Source organism: Pongo pygmaeus, chromosome 7 (genome assembly GCF_028885625.2).
Source record: "Pongo pygmaeus isolate AG05252 chromosome 7, NHGRI_mPonPyg2-v2.0_pri, whole genome shotgun sequence".
Classification (NCBI taxonomy): domain Eukaryota; kingdom Metazoa; phylum Chordata; class Mammalia; order Primates; family Hominidae; genus Pongo; species Pongo pygmaeus.
Window position 1 is genome coordinate 27,849,065 of NC_072380.2, and position 12,029 is coordinate 27,861,093.

Below are 12,029 nucleotides of genomic sequence, written 5' to 3' on the forward strand. Positions count from 1 at the left end.
GAATACATCTGAGAAAGGACATCCCTTTGACCCAGTGAGCAGCTGGAAGAAAGAGGCATTTAGCAGAGGAGGAGAAAGATGATAGCCCCCTACAGAACCTGTCAGACCGAGCCTATGATGAATGAGGTTTTTTAGAGCAAGATCACCCTCAAAACCAGCTTGTGGAATGGGGGCTACCCTTTTTATAGCAAATTCTAAGAATTCATATATCAATGTCCTTCCAGATAAAAAAATGATACTTTATTATAACTTTTAAAATTGCAGAACATCAGACTGAATATCATCAGACACATATACAAAACCACTCATCTCTAAAGTCATTTTCTATACCCTCTCAAAATTTGGCCAGTGAGTTTTGCCTCAGGGAATTTTCCAGTTCAACCCCATACACCAACGTGGAATAAATGGAAACACTAGCCTTTTGGTTTTGCCCACAGTTCCAAAGTGCTATTACAGGTGGAATATCTGCTGCAGGAGGTCATTCCTGCTGCTGTGGGTGTGAGTAAAACGCTTAGTTCCTTCTAAAATCATAATTGCAATATGGACTTCTGCTTCATGCTGCATCCCAAGGCACAAATCAGGTAACCTACATCTCCCAAATGATCAACAGAGCACTCCATCCTATTTTACCCTCAATGCTGAGAAATTACTCCTGGGCCCAGAAGTTGTCGCATAGGTGGCTTGGGTTACTTGGTGCTCAGGCAACAACTGCCACAGGCCCCAGCTTGATGAACACCATCAATTTCTTTAAATATGATGATACTAAGATGGAGGCCTCTGCTCAGAGGAAGCAAGGACGTAAACGCTGGGACAGACTGCACTGAGGGTCACTACACTAACAGACCCAGATGACACGATGGAACGTGAATACTGAAGCTGACAATCTTCTGAAAAATCTCTTTTTCAAAACCCATACGCCCTTTTTTCTAATCGAGAAATCATGGACAGGGAAACATTCACATAATTACCCACCAACATGTTCTTCTTAACAGAAGTGAAGATTATTTTAAGAATATGAAAAGTGTTTCAAGACATCTGTTTTCAGGGATAGACCAGAGCAACAGAAGTACTTTTCAGAGCTGGTTCATTTCAAATTCTATCTCAAGAACAAAGGCAGCCTGCTTTCACAAGGTACCAAGACATGTTCTGGCAAAAACATTTTCACTTTAAGTTATATGCTGTCAAGTTCAACTATTTTATACATATCTGATCCTTTTCTGTCAGCAAAAAAGGTACAATTTTTTTAAAACTTGAAAATCAATCATTTCTGGGTAAGATGAAGGTAGAATTTTGGTTGTATTTTATACTTCAGAACACAGATGAAACCAAAAGGTCTGCAATTGTCTATACATTCACATCTTTCAAAGGTCCTTTTCTCCTTTTCTCCTTTTACATGAATTCATCTGAATCATTGCCATCCTGTAGGAAACAAAAAAATGAGAACATAAAAGCCTTGAAAATAATTCAATATTTAAAATTTACAATTATCTTAATTAGCGAGCTGCCTTCTCATCTGTCACTGAGTTCAGAAAGTAAAATAACTAAATTCACTCATCACTTCTCCACCTTAAGTTGTCAGTTTCCTGAGATAGCTGAATTAACAGCTATATTTTGTGAGGTGTCACTACATGGCCTGATTACACAGCAATAAGTGACCACTGATCTCTAAATAATGAAGTAAGTCCCACCTGACCTAGTATAGTGCAAAACAAATGTGACTGTAAGAAAACATGACAGATCCTTCAACAAATGTACCAAGCAAACGCTGCCTCAATGTCCTCATGCCAACAATTCTGCCAATATGCAAACTGTTTCTGGCCTAAGTTCCAGTAATTTGAGCCTCAACATTGTCACAGATTTGTGACTTCACAACATGGCTTTGATCTCTTCTTCTTTTTTAATAGGAAAGGCCATTAGGAAGTCAAACATAGGCTAGCTTACCAACTTAGTTGGTTTGCCACATTTTTTAATTTAAAAAACCTGCATAATGGTATACAGCACAAAGGGACTGATTTTATTGTGTGGCTTACGAGCAAGTCCTGAAGGCCACACACAAAGGTAGAGCCCTGACTCCTTTTTGGACAACATTCACTAAGAGTGTGCATTCTGATTTGCTTGCCAATGTCACAACCTGAACACTGCACTTGTTTTATCTTCTTTCTCTTTCCCATTGCTTGACACCAGCATTGTTAGAGAAAGGGATCAGACTAAGGCTTATCTAAATGGCCCTTATTAAAGATGGTAGAGAAATATGATATGGGTAGAAAACACTGGTTCCTGTGAAGTCTGGTTTTAGATCCGACTTCACTTAGTGGTTTTCTCTGTGCTTCTCTTCCATTAGCACGATGAACTGAAGCCACGGTAAAAATGCCTTCGATAATTGTACAAAGAGCAGACTAATGATTGTGTTATATCCAGGCACCAAGACTATGATTGCCCCAGAGTCTTAATCTGAAATAAAAGCAGTAGCAATGTTTGAAAGAGTTATTTAGTGTCTTCAAATGCCAGCTTTAGATCCCAAACACTGAAGATGAACAACTCAGTAAGACAGTCTGGGTTGTCATCAACAAAAGTAAGCCATTCCTATAAAGGCTGTGAGTTACATGTGCAGAGTCCCCACTTGTCTGGGGCTATGTTTTGGAATTACAGTAATTATTCTTCTTGATGAACCTGTATGTGCTAAATTAAAACTAAAGTCCTATACTATATAAACACTTGCCTTTAACTGAAAAATCAACTGATCACGTTCTAAATTGGATCATAAAACATCTGTATTGCTTACACTTCTTCACTGCTGGTAGGAATGTAAACTAATACGGCCACTACGGAAAACAGCATGGAGATTTCTTAAAGAACTAAAGTAGAACTACCATTTGATCTAGCAATCCCACTACTGGGCATCTACCCAGAGGAAAAGAAGTCATTATTCAAAAAAGATACTTGCACACACATGTTTACAGGGGCACAATTCACAATTGCAAAATTGTGGAACAAACACAAATGCCCATCAGTCAACGAGTTGATAAAGAAACTGGTATATATATATACAAAGGAATACTATGCAGCCATAAAAAGGAATATATTAACAGCATTTGCAGTGACCTGGATGAGACTGGAGACTATTATTCTAAGTGAAGTAACTCAGGAATGGAAAACCAAACATTGTATGTTCTCACTGATATGTGGGAGCTAAGCTATGAGGATGCAAAGGCATAAGAATGATACAATGGACTTTAGGGACTTAGGGGGAAGAGTGGGAGGGGGGTGAGGGATAAAAGACTACAAATATGGTGCAGTGTTTACTGCTTGGGTGATGGATGCACCAAAATCTCACAAATCACCTCTAAAGAACTTACTCATGTAGCCAAATACCATCTGTACCCCAATAACTTATGGAAACAAAACAAAACAAAACACAAACATCTGTATCCCTTAACAGAAAATGGTTAAAAGGAGAATTAGTCTATTCTTTTAAAGTATGGAGAAAAACTATAAAAACATTTTCACTGAAAGAGGGAATAAAAACACCCAGTGCAAACTTCCTTGGAATCTTGAACTTGATTCATACTTGGAGCTCAGGAACAGGGGTTGCAAGCAACAGAGGGAGAGTAAGGGTAGAAAGGTTAGCAATCTTTTGGGCTACAAATTCAATTTCCTAGTCTTGGGACTTTTAACAGCCGTCACTGATCAGATGGTGTTTGTATATGTATGTATGTAGGTCGGTAGGTAGGTATGTATATGTGTGTGTATGTATTTGTTTATTTCTCAACTCTAGAATGATATACAAACTTTAAAAATCCAAAATGATGAGAATAAAATGACTAAGGTCATGGAACAATATGGGGGCTAGATTTCTGGTGGAAAGTGCCTCTAAAATACAGAAAACTTCAATAAGCAAAATAACCACAACAATGGCATATGAGTTGTGGTATGTTAAAAGACTACTGTTTAGTGTTAAACTGTTCCAATAGTTTCAAGAAATCTAAAATTAGCTTCCAGAAAGGATTAAACACATCTCATCTTTTCATAATGATATTCTAGAAAAACAGCAACCAAAGACTATATGGATAAGGTATAAAAATATGACTATTTACAGAGTAGGTCAAGGAAGACTTTCACATCGATGTGTCTTTGCTTCAATTCTGAAGCAGCCCTGTGAAATAATATGTCTCCATTTTACTGATGATGAATACTCATTCAGAGAGGTTAAATGACTTTATTAGGATCTAACCCAACCACTGTGACAAAGTTCCCTTGCCCAAGGGATTTTTAATCCCCCCCGCCCGATTAGCAGATGACAGTTAAGTCTCTAAACTTCAAATTCAAAGCTCTATTTAATTTAATAATGCTATTCTGGAAATTTTCAGGAATAAATTATAAAGAAACATCTCTGATTCATAAAGGAGCCTCATAAATTTAGTTCTTCAGAGATGGGAATAGGAATGTTGTTCTTACAAATTTTTAGAAGAATATGTAGATATAAACAAGATGTAAAATCCTATTACTTCTAATTCATGCACTAAATCTGAGGTTTGACTAGATGACTTGTAAGGGATCTTAAATTCTGTTACAGTTGGCCCTTGATTTCTTTATCTGTGAATTCAACCAACCTCAGCTCAAAAATATTTAGAGGAAAAAAACAATTAAAAAAATACAATAAAAATAATATAAATTTAAAAATACAGTATAACAACTATTTACATAGCATTTACACTAATTAGGTATATACTTAATCTAGAGATAAAGTATATGGAAGGATGTGCATATGTTATATGCAAATACTACTCCATTTTACACAAGGGACTGAAGCATCCTAGGATTTTGGTAGCTTCAAGGAGTCCTGGAACCAATCCCCCACGAATACTGAGGGATGACTATATTTTTAAACTATACTATAAAACATGCAAAATCCCAAATACATCCACCCAGTTTCCATTTTCTGCAGACTGCTCAATAGCAGCTAAATTGTGCTATCTCTAGACATTTCAAGATAAATTTTGGGAAAGACAGCCCTCAAGGACAATAATTCTCTGACAGTTCCAATCAAATAATTAGATGCGATGTTAAGAAGATCCTTTCAGTACTATGTCATAGGTCACCATCTGTTTCTATCCCAGGTCCTAAGGTACATGAAAACAAACAATTTTGTCACTTAGGCTTCACTTAGTCACATAAGATCTTAGAGTAAGTACTTTTATTTTAATTGAAGGTGATAATTTTGTTCTCACTCAATTATAATATGGGCTCTACAGTCACAGTGATAAAGAACACTAATAAATAAAGGCACTTTTGCGTGCCTGCAACCAGAAAAGAGGGGAAATAAAGAATAAAGTCCTGTAAATATAAAATGAATAGACCTGTACGCCACAGTAGACAAGCTCTGACAATCTCTTTCCCTGAGATGACCTACTTAACAACACACATGAGAAAGTCCACAGGGAAGGAGGCGCAGTGCCTAATAGAATCCAGCCTGAGTGGTGTCCTGGTTGCCAAATCATGGTTAGCTATTTGCAACATGTAAGGCAATAATGGCCAGTAACACAATTATTAAAAACCCTTAGTGAATTATTTCAAGGCAAACATTCACGCAAACCACTTGAACATACCTGATTTGAAGACATATTTTCAACTTTCATTAGTGATGAATAGCTCCTAGAAGGAAAAAAAACCACACACACATTTAAAATATGGTGATCCAGTCAACAAATATTTGATGAACATTTCCTGTGTATCCAGCACTGCTCAGGGGCTTTAGAAGAAACACAAGAGCTATTAGATATAATCTCTGCGCTCAAGGAGATTGCAACATTCAAAGGATGAATATTTATAAACAATAAAAAAGATGTGCACGGCACTTTATAGTTAACAAAGTGCTTTCTCCTACTTGTTTCATGTCACCACCTCCACAAGAACTTGGCGAGACAGGTGGCATTATTCCTACTTTTCAGATGGGGAAATTCACCTACAGCCAAGATCTGATATGATTCACAGCTGAGGTATACAGCTCAGACTGTAAACGCTACAGGAATTCAAAGGAGGAAACACATCAGTGTGGGCAGGAGCTGTCAGGGCACCCTTCACAGACAAGGCGGAACCCAAACCAAGCCAATCAAGTGGGCAGGATGAGTGAGGGGGCATTTCAGATCCAGAGAATGGGATGAACAAAGAGACAGAGATGGTATCTTTAATGACTTGCTGAATATCCAGCTAACTCAGGTAGGTTCTCAAATAAAGTAGTGGGAAATCAGGCTGGATGTGGGGCCCAATTATGTTGTCTTGATTGCACGACTGAACACAATGTGTTCAGCAAGAAGCCATAATACACAACTGAGTAAAGCCACAATGAGGTTCAATGGGCATTCATTAAATATCCATGATGCGTAAGACCTTGTGCTAAGCCTGGGTGGGGGATCGGATGAGAAGAAAACAGAAAATGATGACTAACACAAAGCCTGGACCCACAGAACTTACTGGGAGGGGAAATAAGACTTATTCATCAATAACTACGGTGAAAAGCACTATTAAAAAATACACTGCTGGGGGCAGTGGCTCACGCCTGTAATCCCAGCACTTTGGGAGGCCAACGCAGGCAGATCACAAAGTCAGGGGTTCGAGAGCAGCCTGACCAATGTGGTGAAACCCCATCTCTACTAAAAATGCAAAAATTAGCCAAGCGTGGTGGCATGCACCTGTAATCCCAGCTACTCAGGAGGCTGAGGCAGGAGAATCACTTGAACCCGGGAGGTGGAAGTTGCAGTGAGCTGAGATTGCACCACTGCACTCCAACATGGGCGACAGAGCGAGACTCCATCTCAAACAACAACAACAACAAATACACCAAGAGACAAAGGAAAGTGAGACTACATAATACCAATGTTATGAAAAGAATAATCTGTAGCAAACAAGAGTAGAGAGGTGGTTAAGACAAGAAGGTCCATTCACAATAACAGTATTTACCAGAGTATTTTAAGCCCATTGTACAAAATAAGAAAGCAGAGTCAGGGTGGTTAAGTAAGTTGTTCAAGGTCTTAGAGATAAGAAGATAGGCCAGGTTTTGAACCCAGGTCAGACTCCTAAGCTTATACTCTTATCAGGCCATAGCTTACTGCGATATTCCAATTTGAGGGCATGAATCCCTGGAGTTAACAGCTGTAATGGTAAGAAGGAATACAGAGAAGAAACAACAATGACATCAAGGTTTGTAGCTTGGGCGATTTGAAAAAAATAGGAGAAATGGGAAAATGTTGCAAAGAAGATGTGCCCAGTTTGAGACATGCTGCATTTGAAGTCATAGTGAGACACCCAAGTAAATATGAACTGTAGAAACTGAAAACTGAAGACCAGTGGGAAGGAGAAATGTCACAGTCAAAGATAATGAGTTGGGAGACACCCAGAGGGAGAGACCAGTAAGTCTTTCCCTCTGGAGAGACTTGTAAGCTTGTAAGAGTAAGTGGTATCCACAAGGAATTAAAACAAAACAAAAACAAACAAACAAAAAACAGACAAGATCAACAGGTTGCATGAGCAGGGGGAGAAAGACATGTTGATGAAACAAAAGTGGTGAGAACAGAGAATGTCAGTCCTGACTGCATCTGAAAATCACTTGTGAAGATTTAACTGGATCCATATGCCCAGTTGTGGGGATCTACCTAGGCTGAAGAATCACTGGGTCAAAATTCCCATCTATGTGATAATGATGCACAAATTTACCTTTCTTGGGCCGGGCACGGTGGCTCACGCCTGAATTCCCAGCACTTTGGGAGGCCAAGGCAGGCGGATCACTTGAGGTCAGGAGTTCAAGGCCAGCCTGGCCAACATGGTGAAACCCTGTCTTTACTAAAAATATAAAAATTAGCCAGGCGTGGTGGTGCATGCCTGTAATCTCAGCTACCCGGAAAACTGAGGCAGGAGAATCGCTTGAACCCGGGAGGTGGAGGTTGCAGTGAGCCGAGATCGTGCCACTGCACTCCAGCCTGGGCAACAGAGTGAGACTCAGTCTCAAAAACAAAACAAAACAAAAAACAAAAACAAATCTACCTTTCTTTAGTTTCCTCTGAGCTCCATTTCCATTAGTCCAACTACCTCCCTGACATCTTTTTGGAGATCTCAAGGGTATTTTCAGATTCTTATGTCCCTATCCAACTCACGGTCTTCCCCCTACCAAACCAGTTTAGTTCTTTCCCAGTGTTCTCCAGCTCAAAGAATGTCATCACTATCCATTCCATTTCCAACTGGAAACCTAGGAGTCATTCTTAGCCCCCTTTTCCCTGGCCTTTGCCTCAATCCAAACTATCACCAAATCCTAATGTTTTACCTAGAAAAACAATAATCCACTTCTCTCCACCCCAAGTCACCACCATATTCTAAGCTACCATCTGTGATGTGGAATGCTGTTAACCTAGTCACACTCTGGTTCCCTTTACAATCAGGTCAGCAAAGTGACCTTCTCAAAACACAGCTTCATGGTATTAACCCTTGCTTAAAGCCTTTTGATGGCTTCACAGTGCTCTTAGGATGAAGACAAACACGGCCAGCAAGGGCCTGTATGGACTGGCCCCTTGATCCAAGTGCCCATTCACCCCTGCTGCTTCAGACATTTGGGACTTTAGTCCTGCATTTTGCCTTGCTGCTCCCATACAAGGTCTTTGCATACATAGTTCCCTCTGCTTAGAGCACTCCTTCCAACTCTTTAGCTATCAGAGTTTTGATCTTGGCTTGAAGACCACCATATCAGGGGACAAGTCTGGTGGCTTATGCCTTTAATCCCAGCACTTTGGGAGGCCAAGGCAGGAGGATCACTTGAGCTCAGGAGTTTGAGATTAGCCTGGGCAACATAGGAAGACCCCATCTCTACAAAAAATAAAGATATTAGCTGGGCATGGTGGAGTGAGTCTGTAGTCCCAGCTACTAAGGAGGCTGAGGTGGGAGGATCGCTTGAGCCCAGGAATTGGAGGGTGCAGTGGGCTATGATGGCACCCCGGCACTTCAGCCTGGGATATGTTTGGCATGTGTTTAGCAGAAAGAGACATATCAATTGTTTTTGGTTTTCTGAATCCATGGAGATTATTAAAAAATACAAGTGATTAGCGACAGCTTAGAAAGTGGGACTAATTAAACTTTTGAAGCAAAAATTGTAGTCAATGAGATTGAGAATTATTTCCCCTCAGTTAATACAAATATTTTATATGTTGAGGACACTATGGAAGAAAGCCCAGAAGATATAAAAACTGTGTTTTGGTTTTTAAGTTTTGTTTAAATGCTTGTAATTTCTGAAACTCACAAAATGATACTAATGCCCTAAATTTTACTAGTATGCAGCTTAATATGAATTATGACATATATAAGTTACTTGGTTTATATTGAATAAAAACTACTTTAAAATTGAAGCAAAAAAGGAATCACCATACCAGGGAAGCTGATCTCAGTATATTCATGATGTATGACTAGTCACTCACTGCACAGACAAAGCACTCTGTCACCTCTAAGGGGAGGCAAGGATGCACGAGTGCTTCCCTGAAGGAGCTCACAGGTAACACGAGGAGGCACAGCACACAGAGCGTTATTTACAGTAGAAGGCAGTGGCAGTGTGTATAAGACAAAAAAAGGAACAAAGAAGTAGGTTCTTCATGAGACTGTCATCCATTTAATTAGTTAATAGTCTCACCATTTCCTCTCCTACATGTTACTTCATTCATCCTGTAAGTCTACCTTTTCCCAATATTCCACAAAACCTATAAAGGCTCTTTATCACTTACAACATGAAATTCTGGACTAAACCTTTTAAGTCACTCTACAATGTACCTAATTTTTCATTCTTTCACTTGCCTATGTGTGATCTTGACTCTGGCCTTGCCAGTTTGTTCATTCCTTGCCTCAAAGGAAGCACGATACAGACTATCGGCTTCAGGATTAGACTTGAAATTGGATTCCTGCTTTGTCAGTTACAGCCTAAAATCTTTCCACATTATCCTCCATGCTGAAGTAATCTTTGCCTGAAAATCAAGTTCATGTCAATGTTTGAACTGATGATACATTTACTGACTTAACATTTCACCTGGGTCTTGTACTTCTCTCATTCCAATTACCTGAGCTTTGGGTTCCAATTCTGATCTCTCAGTCTCTATCACAACTTTTTATTTTTATTTTTTGAGACAGAATCTAGCTCTGTCACCCAGGATGGAATGCAGTGAGCTCACTGCAGCCTCAGCCAACAGGGCTCAAGCAATCCTCCCACCTCAGACTCCAGAGTAGCTGCGACTATAGGCTTGTACCACCCATGCCTGGCTACTTATTTGATTTTTTGTAGAGACAGAGTCCTAATTTTGTTGCCCAGGCTGATCTCTAACTCCTGGGCTCAAGCAATCCTTCTGCCTCAGCCTCCCAAAGTGCTGGGATTACAGGCATGAACCACTTTGCCCGGCCACATCTCAACTTTTAAATATCCCTCTCTCAGGTAGCCATAGTCCTTACCCTTTGTTTTGACTGCCTCAACCTCTCATCTGTTATTCACCCATCCTCTATTTATGACGTTTCCCTGACTATTGCTTATTTCTTCTGGTTTTGACATCTACATGGGTTGACTTAATTTTGATGTAATAAATGTTTGGTACAGTAACACAAAAAGCCAAATAAAAGAATGCAAAATTAAAACAGGTAATAGACATAGATTTCTATATCTTGGGTGGAAAATTCAGAGACAGAAATTAAAGTGAATGCTAGCACTGCAAAATGTATAAAAACACATTACAAAACAAGTCAGAGGCTTAAAGTCTATTGCTGGAATTTCACAGATGCTGCAGAACACAGCAAACAGTAGCTCCGGATGTGCCAAGCAAAGCCTTGCAATGTCACCGCGTCCCATTCCTGGCACTGCAGCCCTGTGCCACGTTCTTCTATCTTCTGCAGCATGTGACAGAAAGTTGTCTGTGTGGCATATGGTTAATGGAAATAAACATAGCAATTGTTTCTGGTTTTCTGAGATCCATGGAGATTATTAAAAAATACAAATGACCAGTGACAACTTAGAAAGTGGGACTGATTAAACTTTTGAAGCAAAAATCTTATTCAATAAGACTGAGTTTTCCCTTCAGTTAATAGGATTATTTTATATGTTGATGACACTATGGTAAAAAGCCCAGAAGATACGAAACTGTGTTTTGGTGGACAAATTTTGTTTAAATGCTTGTAATTTTTGAAACTCATAAAAATCATACTAATGTCCTTAATTTTAGTAGCATACAGTTTAATTTGAATTATGACATCTATAAATTACTTGATTGATTTATATTGAATAAAAATTACTTTAAAATGGAATAAATTGAACAAAGGGCAGAAGAGTATAGTAAGTAATATGTGTAGGTTTGAGAATCAGACTGAGACTAACTAGCCAAATGAGCTTATAACAAGTTTCTTGATTGCTTCTCAGGCTCAGTTTCCTCTTCTATAAGATGCAGATAAAAATCTACTATCGCTATTGTTGGAATTAAATGACAGAATGCAGTAAAACACTTTGCAGTGCAGTGTTTGGCAGATGGAAAATGTTCAGAAGGGTTAGCTAGTCTTCCTTATTCAATGTCATAAATAAATTAGGTGATCTTATGTTCCTAATATATGTTCCATCATGTTCCTAAACAAAATTATGTTCAATCTGTAAAGGGCACTAAAAGGCATGTTTTCAATTTCCCCCCACTCCAAACCCAAAACAAAAAAGAATTAACTGCTCTAAATCCTGCATCACTCAGAATTCCACAAATTTTACCTCACTGATGGAGTTAATACCATTTCTTTCACTTCAAACACAAAGCAGACTCACAATTCTAGGCCATATCAAATATTTAAACATATATGTTAGTTGGCCTCATATTAGCAGATTGTAACTCAGGGTAACATTTCTGAAGCTCTCCATTTGAACACTGTATTTTAAATGAAGCTACTAAGCCCGTTTTAGCAGAACCCCAACCAGAAATATGTGCATGTGAATAATAAATAACAGTACATGTTCATTATACCTACATTCTGACCCAACAATC

General features: G+C 39.0%; 1 protein-coding gene across 3 annotated transcripts in view; it reads right to left on the reverse strand.

Moving 5' to 3' along the window:
• Positions 1-218: 218 nt before the first annotated feature.
• CCDC25 (coiled-coil domain containing 25) overlaps positions 219-12,029 on the reverse strand; it is a 37,712-nt gene continuing 25,901 nt past the window's right edge. For 2 of the 3 annotated variants that reach the window (XM_054497357.2, XM_054497359.2), the window contains 2 exons: positions 5,607-5,652; positions 219-1,419 (listed from right to left, as the gene is read on the reverse strand). In XM_054497357.2, coding sequence (XP_054353332.1) covers positions 1,390-1,419; positions 5,607-5,652 — 76 coding nt within the window. In that variant the 3' untranslated portion in view covers positions 219-1,389. The remainder of the gene's footprint in view (positions 1,420-5,606; positions 5,653-12,029) is intronic. The other variant, XM_054497358.2, reaches the window with a different exon arrangement.